This window comes from Coccinella septempunctata, chromosome 6 (genome assembly GCF_907165205.1).
Source record: "Coccinella septempunctata chromosome 6, icCocSept1.1, whole genome shotgun sequence".
Lineage (NCBI taxonomy): Eukaryota > Metazoa > Arthropoda > Insecta > Coleoptera > Coccinellidae > Coccinella > Coccinella septempunctata.
Window position 1 is genome coordinate 9,817,689 of NC_058194.1, and position 27,752 is coordinate 9,845,440.

General features: G+C 39.0%; 1 protein-coding gene across 2 annotated transcripts in view; it reads left to right on the forward strand.

Annotated features, from left to right (window-relative positions):
- The window catches only part of LOC123315085 (ADAM 17-like protease), an 86,936-nt gene that overhangs the window by 13,176 nt on the left and 46,008 nt on the right, over positions 1-27,752 (forward strand). The window contains exon 6 of one of the 2 annotated variants that reach the window (XM_044900650.1): positions 23,652-23,790. The exons of the other annotated variant lie outside the window; for it this stretch is intronic. Coding sequence (XP_044756585.1) covers positions 23,652-23,790 — 139 coding nt within the window. The remainder of the gene's footprint in view (positions 1-23,651; positions 23,791-27,752) is intronic. 2 annotated transcript variants of the gene reach the window in all.

Here is a 27,752-nt window from a genome sequence, read left to right on the forward strand (position 1 = left end):
TTTTTGAGTTTTTGTTCATAATCAACCCTATCGATCAAAACAGTTACGTTACCCTTGTCTGCATTGGTAACATATAGGTCAGGATTATGTTGTATATTTTATGTTGTATTTGAATCCGAGAGATTTCCCACATTTATATAGAGGATTACGAAACTCATATTCAAAATATTTATAGAGCACCTAAAAACAAATTACATAATTTCATTGCTAAACTTATTCATACTCTTACTGTATATCCAAATGTTATTTCAATAGGTCATGTTTAATCTGGATTTAAAAAAGAAAAAATTGAACTTCGTTAAAGACTACATGGATCTTGTTCACAGCAATTATTTCAAATTCCTCACCACATCAAGAGTTGAACTCAAATCAGGGTTCCTGTTCGACCACATTATCACGCACAGAAAATTTACATGTAGCTCGAAGTTTTATGACACCCCTATATCAGACCACAAAATGATCAAAGCAAAAATCAGTTTACCCTATTATGGACCAAAAAATAAAATAACAAAAATATTCTCACGAACTAATTACAACAATTTCAAGGAATGCATGATAGAGAAATGTAGACAAAATATTCAAACAACAGATGATTTGATTGATGCTCTAACCTCCGCAAAAAAAACGTAACTATGAATTATCATAGAAAAGCGGTAAATAACAATTTTTGGTTCAACAATAAAATTAAAAAACAAATAACAATAAGGGACAATGCTTAACGGAAAATTAAAAAATACCCACATATAAACAAATATAAGGATGATTTTAAAGCCATCAAAAAGGAAACTTACTACTTGATAAGAAGAACCAAGAAAGAATATATAAGAAATAGAATAAACAAAATTGGTACTAATAGCAAAAAGTTATGGTCCATTATCAAACACTTAATGTTGAAAATAAAAAGCAGAATAATAAAATTAATAAAATCAAAAAGGATAATATAACTATATCCGAGGATGGAGAAATTGCTGAACAACTAAATGAATATTTCACGGAGAATCCTTCAACGTTGCATAGCAAACTCAAAGTTTTTCATGATACATTTGAAGAAATAATAAGTGACAGATCCATCTATTCACAAAAATCTACTAAAGAAGAATTGAAAAATGTAGTGAACTCTCTCAGTACTTCATCTGCTAGTGGAGATGACGACTTGACAGCAAGAGACATCTCATCAGTCTACAATATTGTGAAGGATACACTATTGAACACTATAAACTCTTCACTCAGAACTGGCGTTCTTCCCAAAAAATGTAAAGTATCCAAAATTTTCCCTGTTTTCAAGAAGGGAAGTAAAGAAGAAGTGGAGAACTATCGGCCAATTGCATAAAATTCTACAATTTCAAAGATTATTGAGAAAATAATTAAAAAAAGAATGGTTGGATTTTTCAGATTGTCTCAAGAACAGTATGGTTTTCAAGCAAATAGTTCAACGCTGGGATCAGTGGCAGACTTGATAGAAAATGATTTACTAAGTATTGTAGATATAAAATATTTACAAATTGTCAATACGGGCTGAAGGACTTCGGTCGATGGCCATTTGTGAAAATAAAGCACAGTATTGTTTGTTTGTTTGTTAATAAAAAAAACAGACGTAGGTTATTATGTTGCAACAATATTCATAGATCTCAAGAAAGCATTCGATACAATAGATCATCAGAGGCGTATTGAAAAACTGGAGCTACATGGAATACGAGGACCAGCCTTGAAACTTATAAAATCATTTTTACTAGACAGATCCCAATATGTTGCAATAAATGGAAAAAAAAAGTGGAAGAAGAAAAGTCAAAACCGGTATACCTCAAGGATCAGTCCTAGGACCTCTATTATACCTGCTGTATGTTGAGAGCTTGTCAAAGGTGAATCTACCAGAAAAATACTATATGTTTGCGGACGACACAGTATTATTATTGTACCACAAAGATCTGATTATTGTACCACAATGATCTGATTATTTTACCACAATGATCTGAAGGAACTTGAATGAATTGCGAATAGTGCTCTACTAACTTTTTTCAAATGTTTGTGTCGCAACAAACACGTAATCAATGAAGATTAGACAGTCTACATGTTGTTTAGCTCCATAAAAAAAGAAAAAACAAACACGATATTTCACTGAAGATAAACGAATGTGTAATCAAGTGTGTGAACTCTTACAAATATTTGGGGTTGGTTGTTGATGATGAACTTGGATGGAGCAATCACGTTGACACTGTAATCAATAAAATCAGCAGTATGATTGTTCCTATTTCCCATATACGAAATTACCTTAGAGATAAAGAAAAACTGATGTTCTACAATGCTCATATAAACAGTGTACTAATTTACTTATTAGTCATATGGGGCAATACCACCAAATTCAACATAAATAGGTTGCAACGATCACAAAACAAAATAGTGAAATTCCTATTCAAGTTGCCATTTGATACACCTATTGTATATCTATACATTACTGTATAGAAGATATCCCAGTTTGCCTATACACAAGCTCTGTTTAACATTATCGTACATGTTTGTTTTGTCTACAAGATCACCAATAATCTCTTGAAGAACGACCTAACAGTGGAAAACAACATCATTCATCAATATAATACAAGAAATAGGGACAGATTCAAGCTGGATAAAAACACTAAAACAAACTATGGTTGGAGAAGACCTAGCTATGCCGCTGTAGAATTTTATAACAAATTGCCCCTTGCCATCAGATCTTCCAAATCGCTGGGAACATTTCGAGCCCTTGTACGAAAACATTTAGTTGTGTGATTTCATTGAATACTAACAAATTCAAACTTGTAATTAGAAATTTATTAGCTAATGCATTTATATTTTGTCAATATTTCTGTGAGAACAACTGTATGTTGATTAACAGAATAAACATTATTATGACTTTAGCCTTGCGGCTTTCACTCTCCTCTCCAGAGGAAAATTCACTTATCCCAGATATCTCAGATATCAGATCAAAAGGATCAAGCTTTGTTGGAGCCCTTTCCAGGTTTTCGGGCTCGTAGTGGTGGTCGGGTCCGGGTCGCTCCTCGGCCCCCTGCTGTAGTTTGGATTCCTGCTCCACCCGCACTTCCTGTCGAAACAGACGGTGTTCCTCTGCATTCCCCATGTACTTGCCTACAGTTCTCGCCGTTCCGAGCATTACCGCCTTCTGCATGACTCCAGAGACAAAAACGAGACGCCCAACTCCCCACTATATTTCGTCCGATGTTTTGCATCCTTGTCTCACAGCATCGACCCTGTTTGTAGATGGCGCCAAAGGCACTGGTGTAGCGTTTAGCGCGGGAATTATGAATTATTCTTTTGTGTATTACTGTTTTCTTGTTTTGAAGTATGGGAGCGATTTCGCGCAACCATGAAATTGATGCTGAAATTTTTGCCATGTTGATTATTATAATCAATAAAAATTTTTGGACGGAAATACAACTTTTCGAATGGTGGTTTTACGATTTATTTGAATTTGAATGAAACTAATAACAAACATATAGGAGAACAATTGAAGTATTAAAAAAGGGAAATATAAAACAAAACAAGTAAAATATAAAGCAAGTGACGTATAAACAACAAAATAGGTCAAATGACCTTCACATATTCTTCATTTTCATCAATTTTTTCGATTTGATTATAGCATTTTTTTGGTTTTTAAATTTCTGGTTTTCCCTTTTAACCCACCAGACTATTCCAATATTTACAATACTTTGCACTGTTATAGTTTCTATCTGTTCGCAATGTTGTTCACATGTTAACCATGAAAAATCAATGTGATTATGAACAAATTTAGAGGCATGATATGGAAGGTCAGAAATATCAGAGTTATCCACCATAAAATTCTCCAAAGAAGTTATACCTTGTGCAATGGATATTGTGAATACAACACTTGGATAATACAAACTCCTCTTATCATCTGACCATTCCTTGTTCCAGATGAACATGTTGTGTGCCTCCAACACATCTGATGACAATAGAGCAGAACAACCCGTGCACGTTATTTTCTTATAGATGCCTTTCAAAATGAAACCAGCAACATAAGCTACTGAAAAAGTTTCTGCACGGCCCCCATTCACATCTGCTTCAATTATGGATACCGTCTCCTCTGTTGATATTTCTGGTATACATATGACTTCAACTTCATTAGGTTGATATACTCCTTCTTTCTCATCTTTCTCCAGAAATGATTTTAAATTGCTGAGAAGATCATTATTGTCCTTCTCACAATTTGAATGAGTGGAACAATGAATTAGATTGTTTAAAATTTGGGCTTTCAAACTACCCACAAATTGAAAAGCAGAGGGATTATCATTACATCCTGATCCATTTCTGATGCATCCAAATAGGTTCTCTAAAGGATCTTGATTTAGAGACCTTGGACGCAATACTGTAAATCCTTTAGAATGCACATATGCCCAGATTCCCCTGATAGCATTCATAGATCTAATCCAACCCATTTGAGATGGTGGTGTACTTTGCTTGACCTGCCCGCTTTTTGAAAGCCTTTTAAATTTCCAACTCTTCACCATTTGCAAAGCTTTTGGCCAATATTCAATATGAGGAGAGTTTTCAGTAATATTACATTTCAACTCCTTTCCCGACTGGTTGGTGTTCCCATTAAAACTATCGAACAGCGTATCCACTTCCATCAGGAATGAGGCTGTAGCAATACACTCCTGTTGCATTGCTCCTAAAAATTGATATTCGATGAAAAAATATAAAGATAAATTTGAAATTAATTTTACCATTTCTTATCATCGAGTACAAATATGCTGACACAGTTCTACTCATTACTTGTGCAGCTATGTTAACCTTCATGGCATACTTCATGATTGGGTCAAAAAAATTATCTTTCAGCTTATGAAGGGACCTGAAGACATAAGGAGATGCCTTGTCATGCTCATAAGCCCAACGAACATGCGAGAATTTGGCCTCCATAGTTGTAACGCTTTCTTCCATTTGAACGTTCAGAAATACATTGTATTTCCTGAATAAAGCATAAGTACGCTTTAATAAATGAGGGACATCGTACATAATAAACATTTTTTTGGCTCCATATATAAAATATGGTTTTTGAGTTGTCACACCCAATTCTTTCAGGCACTTGACATTGTTAACACCCATATCACAAATAGTTGCAACAATGTCTAATTTTGCTACGTTTGTAACAGCTTTGATGACATCAAATAGACAATTTCTAAGAATTTCTGAACTGCAACTCTTGTGGGTAAAGTAATACGCTATAGGTTGCTTCCATTTACGGTTTAGTCCCACAGGCATAAAGGCTAGAACTTTTCTGGCAGCCTGTTTTCCACTTCTTTCTCCTCCAAAGTCCTCAAAGCCAATGATTTTCTTCTGGCCCTTATCGTAGTACAAGTTTTCTTTGATGTCCATTTCATCAAAGAGCAACACGCAACAGCGATCAAGGTCCTCTTTTATATTTTCATTAATATGCTCAAAAATGTTTTTATTTATTCCAGCATTCAATGGCACCTTTTTGAGCAAGTTCAATACAGTGTTACGTGAAGGAAGCGCAACAAAGGAGCTCAGCAATTTGTAGCATCTGGGACTTTTCTTCAATAATAATAGAGACATAATTTTATCGTCCAAAGTCCATCTTCTGCCTCTTTAACCCTTCACTTTCGAACATCTCAATTGAGACATCATGAAGTTCCAGGATGTTTTAGGCATGTTTTCATATAAATTTCGAACCTCTGGGGCATCAGACAACTCTAAAACGCTCCTTAAAGTTTTAGACTTTTGTCTACACTCTTTTTTGAGTTTCCGTAAGTGGTCTTCTTTTTGTTGGATGATTTTCACCAATTTCTTTTTCCTGGGTGAAGAGTGTATTATGGAGAAATTTTCTATATCTCTGAAAATTCTGCCTCTTCGTTTGGGTGTTTGTGGCTGATCCAACTGCATACTATTAGAGGACCCCTCTGCATCTAAAAACAATGTGAACTTCAATTTTTATATACCTACAGTTTTTGAGAATTTTCAATTCCTCTCACATTGAAATATTCTTGATAACAGCATACAAACAAAGGAAAAAGGGCGCCAAAGTTTATTTTGAATCGTGGCGTTGTATACACTAGAGATCCGGTCCTGATTTAAAACATACCTGATTTAATAATATTGGGGATATCAGATTCGATTGGCATATCATTGCTACTTTCAGATACAATAAATCTGCTTTCTTCACATTTTTCTGGCGTTGCAGAAGTCGAAGCAAGTGATTTATTGAAGAACTGCATTGGAACTGCATCTCTGAGCAGTCTATGTTTTATAGAATCTGTGTATGATTCTAGAGTGAAATGTTTAGAGCATATTCTGTAATTTCGGAGATTCTCTCCCATGAATCTCATTCCTGATTTTTCTTACCAGATTCTGGATCTGAAAATATAAAAAACAACATTGTATTCACAGTTATCACTGGTATAAATATCTTCAACTTACTTGTTAATATTAGTTGGAAATCGATGCATTTTTGGTACTTCATCTTCTCCAGCTCCACAAATAAAACATTTAACCATTTTAAAAGAATAATTTGTCACAAACAAAGTCTCACAAAATTTAAATTTCAAACCACTGTCACTCAGTTGACGCATGTGTAGCTGTATTCCGTGTTGCCACAAGTATTTGCACGTGGACTGATGAACATAGAATAGCGCTTTCGCCATTGGAAATGGAACATTGATTTTGTTAATTATCTCGCAATGGCAGTTTATATTTATACATTTGGCAACGCCAGCAAAACCGTATGCAGCGCCTCTACATTCAGGGCCGTTGATGTAGACAAAGATAGATTTATGTTATTTTCAGTGAAATAGACAAAGATGATTGACATAGCCTGAATCGGACAAATTTAGTGAAGGAGTTGACCGACTCGTTGTTGTCTCTGATGACTCTATAGATATTTTCGTCCAACTGAAGTTTCCTCAAGTTCTCTAGTAGTTTCTTCGGTATCAGACCTGTAGATGAAATGACAATAGGGATGGTCTTGATATCTTTCAGCTTCCACTGTCTTCTGGTTTGTTCCTCGAGATCTCTGTATTTTGAAATTTTTTCAGTGTGACTATCTAGAAGATTGTTATTATTTGGAATTGCCACGTCGATGAATAGTGATCTGTCCTCATTCTTTTTGGGCAATATGAGGTCTGGTCTATTGTGGGTTATTTTCCGGTCTGTGAGATCCGTGCGATCCCAGTAGAGCTTGTGATGTTCATTTTCCAACACAGCATCCGGATGGTAATTGTAATAAGGAACCTTTTTCGAACTTAGAAGTTGGTGTTTTAGTGCCAATTCTTGGTGAAGAATCTTGGCAACAGCATCATGTCTATTTTTGTACTCCGTGCCCGCGAACTTCTGACATCCCCCAGTGATGTGTTGGATAGTTTCATGTGTCGCACAGCCATGACGACAGCTATCGTCCGTCACTGAGGCATCCTTGGCGATATATTTCATGTAATTTCTTGTTGGAATCACCTGATCCTGGATGGCGAGCATGAAGCCCTCTGTCTCAGGAAACAACCTTCCGGAGTTCAACCAGTAGTTCGACGCAGATATGTCGACGTAATCATGGTTGACCTCGTTCTGGTGCCTTCCATGCAAAGGTTTGCTAATCAGTTTTTGCATTTTACTTTCTGCAGAGTGTTCGACGGTTTCCAAGTGATCCTGTTGTAGCTTTAACGGTGTAGAACTATCAGCTACACAAACTACCCGATGGAGTTCTGAAGAAGCAGCCTTGCTCAGGAAATATTTTCGAAGTCCTTCAATTTCCTGGGACATACGGTTGGACAAATCAACAATTCCTCTACCCCCAAGATGTCGTGGCAGCTCTGTCCGTTCTATTGAGCTTTTGGGGTGATGTTTATTGTGTTTAGTCAGCATCGTCCTTGTTTTTCTCTGTAAAGCTGCTAAATCGGTGGTCGTCCAAGAGATGATACCGAATGAATAGCTCAGCGCCGAACAAGCGTAGGGGTTAATCGCTTTTATGAGATTCTTGCTGTTACGACCAGTTCTCATTATCCTTCTCAATCTTCGGTTGAACTCCTCCGTTAATTCTTTCTTCATCTGGGTGTGATTGATTTTTCTTGCCTGTTTTATGCCTAGATACTTGTATGTGTCTCCTTCCTTCAATGCTTTAATTTCTGCACCTTCCTGGAGTTTGAACGTACCATCTTCTGTTTCCCCTCTCGGTATGTTCAGCCTTCGACATTTTTCTAATCCAAACTTCATTTTGATGTCTTCCGAAAAACCTTCCACCATTTTCAGCATCTGTTGCATTTGTTTTTTGGTAGATGCGAAGAGTTTCAAATCGTCCATGTAAAGTAGATGATTCAGTTTCATCATAGTTCTACTGCCGCTCTTGATGGAAAATCCGTAGTCCGTAGAATTCAATCTATGAGACAAGGGATTCAGGGCCATGCAGAACCACAGAGGGCTCAGCGAGTCTCCTTGGAAAATTCCGCGTCTTATTGGAATAGGTCCTGTTGTAATGGAGCAATCTGCTGCTTTCATTTGAAGACTAGTACGCCAGGTTGGCATGGCGTTTTTCAGGAACTTAACAATATTGGGATCCACCTTGTAAATCTTCAAGATCGTCAAGAGCCATTCGTGGGGTATAGAATCGAATGCTTTTTTGTAGTCTATGTACGCAGCGTAAAGATTCCTCCGCTTGGAGAACGCTTGATTGCAGATAACTGAATCAATTATCAGCTGTTCTTTGCACCCTCGGCTGTCTTTGGTGCATCCTTTTTGTTGCATGGCGATGATGTTATTCCTTTCGCAATGGTTGTGAATTCGATTTGAAATGCACGATGTGATTAATTTGTACATCGTTGGAAGACATGTGATTGGTCGGTATTTGGATGGGTCTTCTGTATTCCTTTGGTCTTTAGGTAACAGGTACGTTGTGCCATGTGTAAGGAATATTGGCATTCTTTCAGGATTTTCAATGACATCATTTATTGCGGAGGTCAATTTGTCATGCATGATCCAAAGTTTCTTGATCCAGAAGTTCTGTAATCCATCAGGCCCAGGTGCTTTCCAGTTGTGTAGTCCTCTGATAGCTGATTTCACTTCTTCAATTGTGATCTTGTCATGCTGCATCGGGTCATATTTTATAGCTTCAGATTTTTCATCTTCAATCCATCCGGTATCTCCATTGAACTGAGGTTTCGTTGATAATTGTTCGGTCCAGAATTGTTCTATGGCTTCCTTTGGTGGTAACTTTCCATTTTCTACATCAGACGATGTGAGTGACCGGTAGAAAGTTTCTTCCGACTTTTCGAATGAATTATTGTCTCTTTTTCGGCTATAATTGCTTTTATATCTCCTCAGGCGTTCTGCATACAGACTTAACTTTTGCTTCAGAGTGTCGAGGCAGTGGTGAGCTGTAGCATTCTCCGTCTCTCGTTCTGTGTGTGTTCTGTTTCTATCCATGATTTCTTTGGCAGCTTTCACAACCTTTCTTCCGCGATTCCCGTTCAAGTTCTCCGTCAGTCGTCCAATGTCTCTTCTTAGTCTCTCTGTTTTGTGTTGAAGACGTTTCTGCCATGGTGGCGCATGTAATTTGTGTAATTTTGGACCATCGTTGTTCGTTCGGTGAATTTTTGCCCCTATGGTTTTAGTCGTCGTTAGCGCTGCACAGTAAAAAACTAGATGAAAATATTCCAATGAACTTCCATTCTGTAGGTACTCAGGTAAAACGTCCTTATTCAAGATGTCGATTATGAGTGACAGTTTCTTGGATGTATAGAGTCGAGGAGGTGCTATTCGATGAAGAGGATCTGTTCCTTCCAGTTCGGCAAAGTATCTCCTCATCTCAGAGTCAACTTGTCGGTGGAGCTCATCTCTATCGTCCTGGTGTTCAGGCTCATTTGCTTTGCAAGATGGACTTTCAGTATCAGTTTCTTCTGCCTGTTGTTGCCCAGGCATGTGAATTTCATCAGAGGTGTTGGTGTTATTCTCTATTGCTAGCGGATGCTGAAGTTCTCGTTTAATCGCGTCGATTCGGGCCGTTGGTATTAGTTCATTTCTCAGAATTACGCGGTACTGGTCTGCCACTCGTTGTTCAGTGACATTGAGATTTGGGTAGGCGTTGCAGAATTCCTCATGGAGCCTTTTCCTATAGTTGTTCGTGTTCTGCCCTAGTCCCGTGATGGAGTATATGCGCACAATAGTTTCATTCATGGACGTTGTCCACTTCATGCGATTTCTAACTAACCCCGCTTGGGTGAGCACTGGCTGAATATCCTGCGCAGCACCTTCAGCGGTTCGAGTCGGCAATTGAATTGGACTCGATGGTTGCTGTTGTTGCTTTGGAGCTGTAGCTTCTTTTGCAGCAGGAGCCCGCTTTCTCAACATCCTGCCACCGACGTCCCGCATGCTGTCATGTCCAGCGCCGGCTCCAGACATGCCCTGACGATCCCCAGGCAGCGACTTGTTTCCGAGGCTTCTCGTTATCACTATTTCCATGGGTTTGTGCTCCCCTTTCTCGGTTTGTGTGAGGGGTAGAGAAACGGGAGTAGAAAGAGCACCCCCATAAAGGATGTGAAAGAGAGAGGATGGAGGAATGGGACTGCGGACAGCAGGCGTAGCTGGCTGCACCGTCTACGTCGTTACGATGGCTACCCGGCAGGCCATCTACTAGATAGCTGCCAGGCAGGCCAGACATTATTATTATTATTATTATTATTAATAACAGCTTGACATCTTCTTTGCATACTTCACACGAGGTTGTTGAACATTTCTTGAGGAATTTGGTTCCATAAACGGGTCAAAAGCTCTCTCAGATCATCTAAGGATTCTGGGGTAGGTTGACGATTATCTAATCTTCTTTGGAGCATATCCCATGCATGTTCTATGCAATTGAAATCTGGTGAGTGCGGAGGTATTGGTAAATGTGGAATACCAAGCTCCTCGCGCGCATTCTCAACTATGGCTGCATGGTGCACGGTCTAGCGTTATCGTCTAGAAATTGGAAGGTTTCACCAATAGCAGCGTGAAAATTTGGCCCAACATCGTCAATGACATGCTCCCTATAGTGTAAGGCGGTCATATTCCCAGGACAAATGTGTAGATCTGTGGGCCCGTTGAAACATACGTCTAGAACCTAGATTCACCTCTCTCAAACGTCGTCTGATGGTTTCGATGGAAACTTGGACCCCATCTGCATTTTGAAGAGTATTCCGTAGCATTCTACACGTAGATGTAGGGTTTCTTCTCGACGAAACGGTGATGAAACGATCCTGAGCAGGTGTTGTTTTTCGTCGCCCACCAAGCCTTGGTCTTTCCAACACGGAACCTGTCTCCCTGAACCTATTCCAAAGTCGAGTTATCACACTTTGGCTGACTTGGATCCTTTCCGCTACAACAACTTGAGTTAGGCCACTCTGTAGCATTCCGATAGCCCTATTAGCCTCAGCGTTTGTTACCTTACGTCTTGGCATTTTCAGAAAACTCGTTTCAAATCGAAGCCGTTGATAAACTGACTTCGTTTCAAAATAAGAACATTCATGAAGCATATGCAAGGAACCAAACTTCAGAAAAAAGGCGACCAGATTGACGAAATGTCTCATACTGATTTTTATTGGATCGATTCAAGTTGTTATTGAGTATACAGCGATTTTGTCGAAGATTACATACTTTTAAAAACGATTGAATACGATATCCCTCTCTCTTGTGGAGCAGTGTATTTCGTGGATCACGCAGTCAAACGCTTCGGATAAATCAAGGAAGAGAGCAGCTGGAATTTCACCACCTTCCAATGCCAAGACGATTGTGTGTGTTAGTTCAAAAAAATGCAGGTTCAGTATTTTTATTGTTGATAAACCCATGTTGGATGTTGTGCACAACATTAAAATTTTTTAAAAATTTCAGGATTCTAGTTGCTAAAACTTTTTCAAAAATTTCGGAAAATGCGGTCAGAAGACTGATTGGTCTGTAGTTTCCCAAGTCAGCTTGGTCCCCTTTCTTATGTATAGTCCTGATAATTGATGTTTTAAGAGCATCTGGAAAAATACCCTCTTTAAAAGATGAATTCATAATATGAGCAAGGGTGGGAGCTATAATATGAATAGATTTTTTAACAATACTCATGGGAATTTCATCATAACCAGTCATTGATTTTGCTGCTGCCATCACCTCAGATTCCTCAATATCAAACATATAAATGGAATTCGGAAGAGGTGCAGAATTATGCCTGTATCCAACTCCGGTTGACGAATTATTACACCTTGAAGGAGCCATATTGATGAAGAAGTTATTAAAATCATTTACCATTTTGTGCAAATCTTCTTGGTTGATGTTATCAAAACTAGATTTAGGACTTCTATTAGTGAGTTTATTTACTACCTGCCAAGTTGCCTTTGATGTATTCTGTGCATTTCTTATGGTTTCGCTGTAATTCTTGTTTTCCATGTTGCAATATAGGAATAACATTATAAGTCTTATAAGCATTTTTGAATTCATGTATTACTTGAGATAGAGTGTAAAGTTTATCTAAAGTATTTTTCTATTATCTAATTTGAGGGACGTTTCTGAATGAGTTTACAGAATCTCGTCAACTACAGATTTTCTAGGGATACTATCCTTAAAGGTCTTCGTAAAACAGTCTGAGAAATGATCCCACATACCATTAATGTCTTTCTTATCAAAACTGTTAATTTCGTCGAATTTTGCTGTGATAGATTGAGCAGAAAATCATCTATGAATTTTTCATCCATATCTCTTATCCAGATCTTAAGAGGCTTTGTATTTTCAATTATGGTTTCAAAATTGAATATAAGTGCCTTATGGTCAGATATGTGATTTTCAGTCGTACAAGAGGTGCCATTAATATTCGTAAGAAAGTTATCCAAGCAAGAATTTGACCTTGTTGGCTCTTTTATCTCATTGAGATTCTTTGGAATTAACGAGTGTATCTCCTCCAATCAAAAATTTACAATTTTCCTTAATACATATCTCTAATATAGCTCTCAGCTTTTCAAGAAAAATATTGTAACCAGTCCGGCCCTTGCGGTCGGACCTTTCGAGAAACAGAGCGGTCGAGAAATTCCAGAATAACCGCGAATCTACCTGAATGTTTCCGGCGCCTATATAAGCCCAGCGGAGGAGCAGGTAGAAAAGTACAAGTACAAGTTTAGTAACAGTGCAAGCGACTAGTGCAAATAAACAAGAGTGGAAATAAATAGTAGTGTGATAGTTAGTTTGTGAGTTATAAGTGTGTATTAAGTGTAAATAAATAATTTTAATAAGTTGGACGTTTTAATCAAGCGAAGAAAACGTTACATTGGTGTCAAGTGTGCGGTTCAACATCGCTCGAATTAAATAAATAATTTTGGATATTTGGAGTTCATGCCAGTGACCACAAGACTGCAGAACGCGATGGAGACTCAAGCGGTAATGGACTTTTTGAGAAAATTAAATGAGAAAATGGACGAGAATTCTTGTAAGTTGGAAGAAAATTCTCGAAAATTGAATGAGAAAATGGACCAGATTAAGGAAAATTGTAATGATGTGGTGAGTCAACTTACAGATAAATTGGATAAGAAACTGGAAACCATAAATGAAAAATTTGAAAAAGTAGACGAGAAGTTTGATATAGTGAACGAGAAATTTTACGAAGTTTATGAAAGTGTTCATGGAAAGTTTGACAAAGTTTATGAAAGAGTTGACGAAAAGTTTGACAAAGTTTATGACGACGTTAATGGAAAATTGGAGGAAATGGCAGGAATAATTGAACATCATTCCAAATTGATAGATTCCTTGAAAAGAATGTCAAACAGAACAGATATTCTGGCTTCAACACCCTACAGCACAGCGAAAGCGGAAAATGACGGCGAAGGTAGTAGAATGAAGATCAAGCCTCCAACTTTTGATGGAAAAATACCCTGGTCAACTTACCAAAAACAGTTTGAAGCTGCTGCGCTGGCAAACAATTGGAACGATAACGAAAAAGCCACGGCATTAATAATAGCTCTACGAGGAGAGGCGCTCAACATTCTGCAAACGATTCCGGAGAGCCAACAAGCCTGTTACGAAGTTCTTACATCGAAACTTCAGATGAGATATGGTGATGCTCATCTACAACAAGTATACCATGCACAAATAAAGAATCGAGTGCGGAAAACAGGGGAAAATCTCCAAGAGTTTGAAGCTGATGTGGCGAGATTAGTCAGGCTGGCTTATCCATCTGCTCCAGATAGCTTCCTGGAACAGCTATCAATCCAGACATTCGTGGATGGGATAAGGGATAGCGAAATACAACAAGCCCTGAGACTAGCACGCCCTAGAACCATAGATGATGCCTTAGCCCAGGCTTTGGAAATAGAGGCAGCGAAGCAAGCGTCGCATAGAGGACACCTTCGTGTAAGACAAGTCCAAGAAACAGACCGATCTATTGAGGACATTGTCAGAGAACAAATCCGCAGAATATCACAAACTAGGAAAAAGGATACTGTGTGCTGGAACTGCAACAAAAGTGGGCATTTCAAGCGAAACTGTCCAGAATTGGAAAAAGAGTGGCAGCAGGGAAACTAAAAGGGGTCGGTGATAAGGGGCATAAATCGACCCAAGCCAAAAATGCCCCCGAAGTGATAATCCGAGGAATAATGTCTAAGGATTTATCAAGCATAGTTATCCCTGGAAAGATAAATGATCGAAATGTGAAAATACTGGTAGACACTGGCTCGACCAAAACCATTGTGCGTCCAGAAATTGCTGAAGGATTGGAGATTCGCCCAGTTAGGATCAAACTTCGAACTGCGTCTGGACAAGAAATACCGACTTATGGATCGATCGTCTCCACTATTGAATTAGGAAACACATCAGTTAACCACGAAGTTCTGGTAGCTGGAATCACGGAAGAAGTTATTCTGGGATTGGACCTTGTTAAGAAGCTTGGATGCCAATTGGATTTGAAGAGTGACGTACTTCGGCTAGGAAGTGAAGAGATTCCATTCAATGATGTGGAGGACAAGATATATCGGATTCGACTGACCGAGGACATCACGTTGCCAGGGCGAACTGAAGGCATAGTGACTGGTAGATGTGACGACGTAACGAGGAGTGGCTGCGTGAGAGTAATTGAGCCCTCTGACGATACAACCTTAGCTAAAGGACTACTACTTGGAAAGACCTTGGTAAGGGTAAGAGACAGCATTCCCATCCGATTGCTAAATGTCAACATGTTTCCAGTCACCCTGAAGAAGGATACCTTGATTGGACGTGGTGTACCTGTGTACCATATTTCGGGTGGGATAAGTACTGCAGAAGTCTCAAAATCGCAAAGCAATTCTGAAGAACTGGTGTCCCTCCTCACTTCAAAATGTCAAGAGCTCGACCGATACCAACTACTCGAAGTGAGAAAATTGGTTCAAACGTTCTCCGACGTTTTTGCTACGGACGGAAAAGCAGGGAAGACTGATGTTGTGCAGCATAAAATCAATACTGGTGATGCACAACCTATCCGACAGCATCCTAGACGTCTTCCTCTGGCAAAAAGGGAAGAAGCTGAAAGGATTATTGAAGACATGGCGAGAGAAGGTGTAATCGAACCGTCAGATAGCCCCTGGACATCGCCCGTAGTATTAGTGAAGAAGAAGGATGGAACTACTAGATTCTGCGTAGACTATAGGCAGCTCAATCAGGCCACGAAAAAGGACAGCTATCCCTTACCGAGAATTGATGATACCCTGGATACACTCTCGGGATCACGTTGGTTTTCCACCTTGGATCTGAAGAGTGGATATTGGCAGGTTGGCTTGGATCCAAAAGACAAAGAAAAGACTGCCTTCAGTATTGGAACGGGTCTGTGGCAGTTTAAAGTTATGCCTTTCGGTCTATGCAATGCTCCTGCCACATTTGAACGCCTGATGGAGACAATATTGAGAGGGCTCTCCTGGAAAACTTGTCTGGTGTATCTGGATGATGTGATAGTAGTGGGAAAATCATTCCAAGATCACTTACACAACCTATCCGAGGTTTTCCAGCGACTTCGCGATGCCAACCTAAAGCTTAGTCCTAAAAAGTGTAATCTGTTTCGAACAGAAGTGAAATATTTGGGACACGTAGTTTCACGGGGAGGTGTGAAAGTTGATCCGGATAAGATCAAGGCAGTGCAGGAATGGCCTATACCGAAAGACAAGAGTGAGTTGCGGAGTTTCTTAGGCCTTTGCACTTATTATAGAAGATTTGTATCTGGTTTTGCCAACGTTGCCAAGCCACTGACGAAATTGACGGAAGATGGACAGGAGTACATATGGTCCGATGATTGCGCTGAAGCCTTCGAACGATTGAAAAAGGCTCTGGTCACAGCTCCAGTTCTGAGTTACGCAAGGGCTGAAGGTAAATTTGTGCTCGACACCGACGCCAGTAATACAGCCATTGGCGGCGTTCTATCGCAAGTCCAGGATGGACAGGAAAGAGTCATCGGGTACTTCAGCAAGGTGTTGTCCAAACCAGAACGGAATTATTGCGTGACCAGGAGGGAACTTTTAGCAGTCATCAAGTCCGTAGAACATTTCTACAAATATTTGTACGGAAGGAAATTCTTACTAAGAACGGACCATGCTGCTTTGAAATGGCTCCTGAGTTTCAAGAACCCGGAAGGACAAGTGGCTAGATGGATTGAGAGGCTGCAAGAGTATGACTTTGACACTGAACACAGAGCGGGGACTAGCCATCGCAATGCAGACGCGTTATCTAGAAGACCTTGTCCCGAGAATTGCAGCCATTGTTCGCGCCTGGAAGAAAAGATCGATTTAAGGCGGACCACCGTAATCGAAGACGACTGGCTACCTGAAGAAATTCAAAGAGCACAAGAGGAAGATAACGACTTGAAAGTAATCCTGGGTTGGAAGAAGAGCGGTAGACGACCTACTTGGGAAGAAGTATCCAGACTGAGCCAGAATGTAAAGTCGTATTGGGCACAATGGGAAACATTGAAGATTGATGGAGGTCTTCTGAAACGTTGTTGGGAAAATGAAGATGGAACTGAGCAGAGACTTCAGTTGATTGTGCCAAAGAGCCGTGTGACAGACATTCTGACCAGACTACATAATGGAACTTCAGGTGGACATTTCGGTATAACCAAGACGTTGGAAAAAGTCAGGCAGCGATTTTATTGGCTAAATTGTAAGAGAGACGTTAAAGATTGGTGTAGAAGATGCAAGGTTTGTGCTGCTGCTAACGGACCTTATGGTAAAGGGAAAGCACCAATGAGGCAATATAACGTCGGATCCCCCATGGAACGAGTAGCTATCGACATCGCTGGCCCCTTTCCCGAAACAGACCATGGAAACAAGTACATTTTGGTAGCGATGGACTATTTCACGAAATGGGTGGAAGCCTACGGTATTCCTAATCAAGAGGCAAGTACGGTAGCTGATAAATTGGTCAGAGAATTCTTCTGCAGATTTGGAATACCTCTGGAGCTGCATTGTGATCAAGGCCGAAATTTTGAATCGAAGTTATTCCAAGAAGTATGCAGCAAATTGGGAATTCACAAAACAAGGACTACACCTCTTCATCCACAATCAGACGGCATGGTCGAACGAATGAATCGGACCATGGGAAAACATCTAGCCAAAGTAGTTTCTGATCACCAGCGGGATTGGGATGAATATTTACATCTATTCACCATGGCATATAGATCTTCGGTTCAAGAATCTACCAAGGAAACTCCAACCAGTATAATGTTCGGCCGAGAAATAAGACTGCCTTGCGACTTAGAGTTTGGATGTAAGCCTGGAGAAGACGTAGCTGGGGAGGACTACGTTAGTAAATTAAGGAACAAGCTGGATTACATTCATGGCAAGGTGCGCAATCAAATGCAGCAAGCAAGTGACCGAATGAAAATGCGCTACGACATCAAGGCTATTGAAGGTGGATTCACCACTGGGGATCTGGTGTGGCTACATAATCCACAAAGGAAGAAAGGTTTTTCACCAAAGCTGCAGAGACAGTGGGAGGGACCGTATGAAATAATCAAGAGGATAAATGATGTAGTTTACCGGATAAGGAAGCTCCCCAGAGGAAAACCAAAGGTTGTCCATTTCAACCGATTAGCCCCGTACGCGCAGGACGAAGAAGAAGTACGTCTTGTGGAAGCCCCGATGCAAGTTAGCAGCGATTACCAGAAGTTTATGGATTGTTATGGTGAGACACGCGTTGCACGGTTCGGCGTTACACAGGAAGTACATCAAGATCTCTTTACTGTGTCTAAGGAATACTCTCTCGCTCATTGCGTAGCGGAGGACCTTCGTATGAGCAAAGGAATAGCAAGAGTATTCAGAAATAAATTTGGACGTCAGGAACAACTATTGCGACAGCAGCCAAGAATCGGAAAAGTTTTGAAATTGAAGGCTGAAGGTCGGTTCATTTATCACCTAGTCACGAAGCAACATTCCTATCAGAAGCCAACCTATCAGAATCTATGGACGGCACTGCATAGCTTGAAAGAAGACCTTCAACGCTTTGGGGTTAGGAAATTAGCTGTTCCCAAGCTCGGTTGTGGATTGGACCAGCTAAATTGGCGAGTTGTGCGAAGCATGCTGGAGGTGGTATTTCAGGGGACTGGTATAAGGATCCTGGTGTGCAGCTTCAACCCAAAGCAGGCCAGGGAGCCTGGAAAAACTGTGGAGTGCTACTTCCATCAGAATGGCTACTGTAGGAATGATGATGAGTGCAAGTTTCGCCACGGTCCTCGGAGGAATTCACTAAATCTGTTCTGGGACAGAACAGGCTTAAGGAGGGGACAGTGTAACCAGTCCGGCCCTTGCGGTCGGACCTTTCGAGAAACAGAGCGGTCGAGAAATTCCAGAATAACCGCGAATCTACCTGAATGTTTCCGGCGCCTATATAAGCCCAGCGGAGGAGCAGGTAGAAAAGTACAAGTACAAGTTTAGTAACAGTGCAAGCGACTAGTGCAAATAAACAAGAGTGGAAATAAATAGTAGTGTGATAGTTAGTTTGTGAGTTATAAGTGTGTATTAAGTGTAAATAAATAATTTTAATAAGTTGGACGTTTTAATCAAGCGAAGAAAACGTTACAATATCTACATATTGGCTTCATATAGTGATAGATTATGTACGCATTCTGAGCTCTCTATTATATTCTTTACAATTACGATCATTGGAAGGATGAGGGCCTAGGCAATGTACGCATTTCGGTTGTTCTTTGCAGGGATTTTCTATTTCTAGGGCTTCCGCATCTAAAATTGCCTTCACATTGTGTTTTGACATGACCGTATTTAAGGCATCTGTAGCATTGAATGACAGAGGATGTACAATTGCACTTCCGATCTGATGCTATACAATTCTAGATATTTGAGGAGGGTTGTGCCTTGGAATGTAACAAGACAGGTTCCCGCAGGCACCTGGGTACTAGTGTTGTCTGCATTACTTAATCTGAATTCTGAATCTGCGTACTCTGACCAGTGGAGCGTTGGGCATCAATCCCTTGCCATCCCATTACAGGTCATCCTCTGTAAAATCTGACCCTATGTCCCTAACAATACCCATACGCGATGGTATGTATACATTATATTGGTCTTTCGGAAACGTATGTTTTTCAATAAACCAATTGGCTTTCTCATATGTCAAGAAAGAAACACCGACTCTTTTTGGACCTTTACAAGAAATATTCTTTATCTCTGCATTAGCTCTATATCTCCTATATTGCTTTTATCAATATCTCATAAAAAGAGCCGAGACAACCGGGGATGGTCCCCGGGGCTCACAGTAGACATGATAGAGTGAGGTTATAGAGCGTTATAGGCTGTACTGACTAAATTCAAGTGACTCATTAAACTATTCAAAAATATCTGTCAGCCAGGATATAACAGACACTCACCTAGGATGGGAGACACCAACACAAAAGGATGATATGAATTTTTGAAAAAAAAAAACACCGGAATCACTAGAGTGTAGCACTCAGTACGGAAGCCGGAGCTCGAATCTTTTCTAGGTTATATTTGTATATCCCAGTTATGTGATTGAAAATTTTTTGTGGCCATATATTAAGTTGTGTCTGGACTTTCAAGGCCTACTGGGATGTCAATCATTCTTGAATGGACTATGGAATATTATTAATAAAAATTGTGGAAACAAACAAGTCTCATGACTGCTTCTTCTGAAAGTTTTTAGGGTTTTCACAACCAGAAAGGAAATCAATTGAATTAATCCAAATACGATTTATTCCTACTAAACAATTGGCCAAATTATTATCTGGATCCAACAAAATACACGTGGACTATTTAATTTTTCGTTTATAATGATCCGGTTCTGTCATAAAAATTTTAGTGTTATTCTAAAACATCATGTGGTCTCCTCTATTTGAACACACATGATCTGCAATCTGTGATATATTAATTTCTCTATTTTTTGAGTTGTTTTTATGTTTGCGTTTTCTTATTCAAAGAGGTCAAGACGAAGGTCGAAACGTAACGAAGTTATCATTGATTTATAACAAAGTTATCATTTTAAAGTTCCATTTCTCGTACATTGTCAGGCAACAAATTAGTGCAAGAATTTACGCAGGCGCAAATCGATCATTTAAATTTTTTAATTGATTTGGTTTCAAAGACTGGGAGTGAAAACCCTAAAGAATTTCAGAAGATGCAGAGTCCTCCCAGACCAAATTTCAATCGATATCTCCTCTGTGCAATCACTTCATGTCAGTTTGACATTGTGTAAATAAATGAGTCAGCACGCACGGTTTTTATTTACTGAATGATGATCACGCCTAAACTGGTAGGCAATGAATACAATAATAAGAATTAATTCAGATGCATACCACCCGCCAATATGAATATTAACAATTGTTACGGTCTGAATTGAACCAGCCAATTTGACATCGTCAGGGGCACTAAATGGAGAACGTTCCACCGAAGAAAAGCAGATGCTGACCATGGTTCCGGTCTCATTTGACCTCGTTAGAGCAACACAGCTTCTTCTCCGATGAAAAAACGTTTGGAATTGAAGAACTCTCATTGAATACTGGCAGACGCTACTGAGTATTATCGAGTAGTACTCAAACGCCACCTAATATGCAAGGAGATCCGATTCAATTCCTTCCAGATCGGAACCCAGACGAAGGCAATGGCATATGTCCCATATTTCCTCTAATTCAGTACTGCGGAGGCAATGAGTGCCATAATAAAAATTAATTCAGATGCATACCACTCGCCGATGTAAATATCAACAAGTGTTACGATCTGAATTGAACTAGCCAATTTGCCAATTCTTTACTGCAATAAGCAAGCCGAATTACTTCCTGTATTTATTTACTTTCACAAAATGAGTGCTTCAAGTTCTGAAGAGCTAAAAAGTGATGATGCAGCAATTCCCAAAAAGTAAAAGGCTTACGAAAAATTTATGTGGTGTGATGCGAAGAAGTTAAAACATATAATATTGATGAGAAAGTCTTACTTGCATATTTTGATGGTAAGAAAGATCTGAAAGTATCCAGATTATGGACACTTTACCCAATGATAAGATCCGTACTGAATCTAAACAAGAATATTGACATTAATACACAAATTTGATAGCGTATATTAAAAGGCAATAGGACGGCTACAGTGCTAAGAAGCCAAAAGTTTTTAACAAAGAAGTTTTTGCCGAATTTTTGTTTTGTAAATGAGAAACATGCGCTCCATCGTAGACAGAAAAGTGGTGATTCATTTTGATCCTCGGTGCTGGGGCTCTAGAGCTTTCAGTATGAAAAAAATTATGTTATTTATTGTTATGTTTTGTTGAATTTATATATTTTTCACACCCTTAGAAATTTATTTGAAAAATAATAGTATACTTCATTCAATTTTATTTTAGCAGTCGGTTGGCCATGGAAATTTGACACATTTTACTCTGTATAGTACGAAAATGTGGGGTTATGACGCTTGTCAAAACATTTTTGGGTTTTGAATCAACACTATGTTGCCCGTTCTACGTAAAAGTTTCTGTTATTACGTATTTTATCACAATGTCGAATCTCTTCGGAAAATATGTGACGAACATAATTGAAGTTCATACAAACTGATTGAAGGCATACCAAATCCAGTTATTTGCATGGAAAATACAAGAGATCAGTATAATATCATAAATGCACTAGCTTGAGGAGAGTTAATGTTTGTTATCTTCTTTGGCTTACATCATTTGTAGATTTCAAAAATATTAACCCGAAGATGAAATTCATATGATGCAGTGGTTGGGAATGGGTATCTCCCGAAGGAATTAACAGATAATTACAAGAATGTTAAATTCTTCAATAAAAATCATCTTGCGCCAATATAAGTAAAAGGCATTGAAGGAAGTTTCAAGTTAAGATGCAACTTCACCGTTGAACAAAAATTTCACATGAATAAACAAGTAACAAGGCAACTTGCGCGTATTTGTGGCTATACATCTTAATACATTGATGTTATAATAATAATTGGGTATTTATTAGTACCTTAAGACATTTACATTGTATAGGACAAGTCAAATGAAAATAGAAAAAACCATTTTAGGGAACTTTTTCTCCGATGACATTTATCGAAAATCCTGTAGTAAACTTTTCGCATTAATTCACTCAAACATGAAATTCTCAAATGCCACCACTTTTTTGGGTCTCCGAATAGAAGGAAATTCTTCGTCATCTTCTTCATTCACAATCTTTCTGATTATGGAAATATTCAGCTGAAATATAAGTCGTTTAGATTCAGATGAAACATTATATAAATTCTCTTACATTTAATATGTTCGCTACCGTCTGACGTATTATGGATTCCAGAATATCAGGGTATAACTATTTGAATGAGCGGACCTGAATTCTAAATAGCACTTCCTGAAACCCTGTCTCTTTTTTCAATCACTTTCGGCATTTTCGAATTTTCGTAAGAAAAATTGATATTAGTTGTGGCAACGGTGTTATGACATTAACGACATTTCATGAGTGCCAACCTAACTTCGTTCTAGTTACAAAAACTTGAGAAAATTATTTCATGGCCAACCGACTGCTAAAATAAATTTGAATGAAGTATAGGTCCCTTGATGACAATAGTTGTAACTTTGATGTCAATGTGAAGTGACTAAAAAAAGACAAGTTTGAGATACATCGGAATTTTATTTACTGTGAGACGACTTAACATTTATGATATACAGGGTGTGGCTTAATGAATGGCCATGTATATTTATAAATTATTTATTCATGATATTTTTTCATCCCTTCATTTACGGTATCCATCAATTCATTTGAAATATTCTGGATAGAACAAAAAACATATTATACACTCAGTCTATTAATGTTTGCATATTTAAAGCTAATTATTCTTGCTTGCCGACCGTAGCCGGCAAGCTTCTTTGATTGTGATTTTATTAATTGATTTGGTGGTCCAATATGGATCCACCGAGAAGGTAGATTGCTGGGTCTACTAGTACTCATACTCTATTCTCGGAGTAAGCAGTGACTCAGGAACTAGTATGCAGGGGAGCTATTTGAGTGCGTATTTTTGATTCCCCATATGATTCTCTATGGTCGGATAGGTAATTGGTCAGCAATCAGGTATTTTAACATAATATACTAGAAACTCTAGGTATAATCGTTTACCGTTTTAAACCATAGTATAGCCCTTACGGTATTATATTTAATATGTTATAGCAAATATTGAATATTCTAGGTCTTCAGTAGAGAATTCACCCATAAGGATTTTTGTCTGGCACATCTTTTTACTGATTTGAAATTCGAAGGTGGAATTCTGGGTTTGGCTTATGTTGGTTCACCACGAAGGAATTCCGTGGGTGGTATTTGCACCCCAGGTACTTAGTTACGATTATTAAGCTTGAGAACTTAGTTTCAGATCGAAAATAATTGTTTACGTAGTTTAGTTTGAACGTTTTATGATTTTTTTTTGCATGGTTCGAAATTAGAGATACATATTTCTTCTAGTCCGGTTTGCCTCCTAAGGGCGGCAAACATCGAAGTTTCATTATGCGGCTATAAGTGATTGGAAGAATTATTGACGTACATCAGATTCAAAGACGGCATTTATAGTGCTACAACTGTAGATATGAATTCTTGTGTGATGAATTCCTTTATACAGAATGTTCCACCGCTGACTCGACGATCCATTACGGTTGAGTGGTGAAATTTTTAAATTTGTTTACAACACATTAGTGTCCAATAGAGATAGATCCTTAAATTGTTTGAGATAAACAGGTGTTTTTTTTTCATGGAACATCCTCCATTTTATTGCATTTTCAGATCGATAAATTCGAGTCAAAGATAGTTGATAGTTATGAAGGGGCTACATCTCACGGCAGCCTCCTAACAGAGCCTAAAGCCGGCCACAGACACAGAGAAGACGACGTGCAACATGCAAAGAATGACAACCATCAACGCTCGTGTGTGGTCATGAATGTTGCATGTTCATCTCCTCCGAACCATCCTGAAAAATTGCATGTTGCGCGTAGCATGAACGTCCGTGTGTGGCCGATTTTATGCACGAACGGTACTACACCAGTGCAGTAGGCAATATACCTACAGAAAATCGAATCGAGCAGCTGCAGCTTCAGTACTCTTTCGGCTCGAAATGCATCAAGGACGATGTAGGACCTGAGAAATCTCTCCGGCGAATTCCTTACGCAGTTCATAGAAATTTATAGGTCCTTCCCATCTTTGTGGAAAACAAAATCGAAAAAGTATATGGACCGATCTAAGTAGAAATACGCATATAATGTCTTACTTGCTAAGTTGAAAGATGTTGAAAAATCCGCAACAATTGAATCTGTAAAATCGAAAATTAACACTCTTCGTGGCGGTTTCCGACGGGAATTCAAAAAAGTAGGTATTGGAATCTAAACGATCGAGTGCAGGAGAGGATGAAGTTTATGTGCCGACTTTATGGCATTACGACCTTCTTCTTTTCATTAGTCCTCAACTTCCAAACGTAATGCTTGTAGAAGATTGATATGGGAAAATTGGTCTCTCTTCAAAAGCCATTCTTTAACCCATTTACTCCTTGGTTTTCTCTCTTGAAGCGACTTCAATTACTTCTTTTTAACCAAACAAGCGTACGCCACTGCCATCAGACAATATTCCTCATCTCCCACTGATGATATTATCGAACTGACGAATTCTCGCACTACTAGTACACTTTTATACACTTATATACACTTTATACTTTTATAAGTGTTCTTTGAGCATTATTCCGCATTCTTTTCTCTCATGTGTGTGGGCAATAAGTGCGAAAGTTGATGGTTGTCATTCTTTGCATGTTGCATGTTGCTCTCCGTCTTCTCTCTGTGTCTGTGGCCGGCTTAAGATAATTTTGACTTACTCTAATTACTCCCAGAACTCCTGTTCATTCTACTGAACTGAAAAATGTGGAGCAATAATCCACCTGGTACGTTTCCAACAAAATAAGATAATGTAAACTTTATAAGCACACATTTTCTTCCAACAGTTTCATTCAACATTTGACTTTCTTTAATGCAAACAACAGGATATTGAAGAAAATAATAATTTTGAATAATAAGGGAGTCATTATTCATTATAAAGAAAATGCATCCAACTACATAGAGCAGGCATGTATCAAAACATGACTTTTATATTCATACATTAAATGTTTGCTTATTGTTAGCAACTGTGTTGAAGTTGTGTCTATTGAAAAATGCCTTCAGTATTCACAAATGATGAATATGTGGATATGATGCTTGTATACGGATTCTGCAAGATGAATGGAAGAGCCGCCGAAAGAGAGTATCGCAGGAGTTTTCCGAATCGTCGTGTGCCAAATCTTAAGATTTTTCATAACCTTATCTTGTATGCCCGAAGAAATGGAAAATTTCCTGATTATAACAGTTCCTGAGAGGCAACAGCAAATCACAAGACGAGGAGTCGAAAATATTGTTAGTACAGGGTGGGGCAAAAGTCACGAAGGGATTTGAAAAATTGATAACTTTTTTAAATTCAAGTTTTATTTTTTTTTCTCTACACAAAACTGAAATAAAATAGTTGGGGTTTTTTTACAATTCAAGAAGTGAAAGATTACATCACTCAAATGACCGCCATTTTCGGCTTCGCAAAGTGCAGCTCTTGAAAGAGCATTTTCCATGACCCGAGTCAGAATATCTGGCCCCAAAGCCCTTACTTCTGCTCGAATATTTTCCTTTAGTTGCTGCAGGGTTCTGGGTTTATTAACATAAACCTCAGGATCAGGAGCTGTTAAGCCCGGCGAGCGGACGGGCCAATTGAATCCTGAATTCCTCGAAATTAAACGTTCGCCAAAAATCTGCCTTAGAAGGTGCATAGTGGCTCGAGCAGTGTGCGCAGTTGCCCCATCTTGTTGGAACCACATCCCTTGATTGTCAGCAAGAGCTGGTCTTAAAAAATTTTGAATCTTATCCCGATATCGCTCGCCATCTACAGATAGAGCATTGCCATCGGGGTCTTCGAAGAATTCGTTGAGACGTAACTGCGCACCATACGGTATATTTAAGCGGATGTAATTGCCTTTGATGAACCACCCTTGGCTTCTCACTACCCCATATTCTGCAGTTCTGTCTATTCACGAAGCCATTTAAATGAAAATGGGCTTCATCGCCCATGATCAGAGAATAAATAAATTCATTATCTTCTCTAGCCATTCTTTGCAAGCGAACTGCATAAACTAGTCGTTGTTGGAAATCTGCTGGTTTCAGTTTTTGCACTAGCTGCACTTTATATAGAAAAAGATGTAATCCTCTTAATATTCTGCGTAAAGACCTCCGAGACATCTGAAGCTCAGCAGAACGTCTTCGGGTTGAGGTTTCCGAATTTTCCTCAATGCTAGCCTGAACGCGTTGAATGTTCTGTTCATTTCTTGCGGACTGTGGCCTTCCGCTTCGTGGAAGATCCATAACTGTGCACTGTTGCTGAAATCGTGTCACTAAACGCCGAATCATCGATTCAGAGGGCGAATTCCGCAAATTGAAATGACGACGATATGCTCGTTGAGTTTGAACGATTGAATGATATTCAAAATAAAATTCTATGAGTTTGCTTCGTTGGTTGAGATTGTAACGCTCCATAATTAATCCCCCGAATTTATTCTACACAGTCCTGAAAAAAAAAATAAATAGGAAGAAGTTATTAATTTTTCCAATCCCTTCGCGACTTTTGCCCTATCCTGTACAATAAATGAATATCCTAATACGAGTACTCGGCGAGTGGAACATGGATTAGGCTTATCTCAATGGTCTGTCTGGAATACGTTGAAGAAGGAAAAATACCATCCTTTCCATTCGCAATTAGTGCAGCACTTAGCACCTGGAGATGAAGAATATCGACTTGTTTTTTGTAGATGGGTAGTGAGCCATAGAAGAGGATCTTCAGCATATCCTCTTCGCAGATGAAGCTCAGTTCACCCGAGATGGAATAAATAATTCAAGGAACAATCACATTTGGTCTCAAAATAATCCTCATCTCAAAAGAGAAAGAAACCATTAAAGAGATTTCAGTGTCCACGTTTGGTGTGGAAGTTATAATGGACATTTGATCGGTCCACATTTCTTTGAGGAATAATATCTGGGGCTGTTTATTTGAATTTCTTGCATAATATTTTGCCTTGTCTTTTAGAAAATATTTATCAGAGAGGTATGATTTTTCAGCATGATTGGGCACCTCCTCATTTTGCAAATGCAGTGAGGAATGTTTTGAAAAGGGAGTTTCCTGAGAGGTGGATTGGTCGGAGAGGTTCCAGGAATTGGCTTGCTAGTTCACCCGATTTAACTCCTTTGGA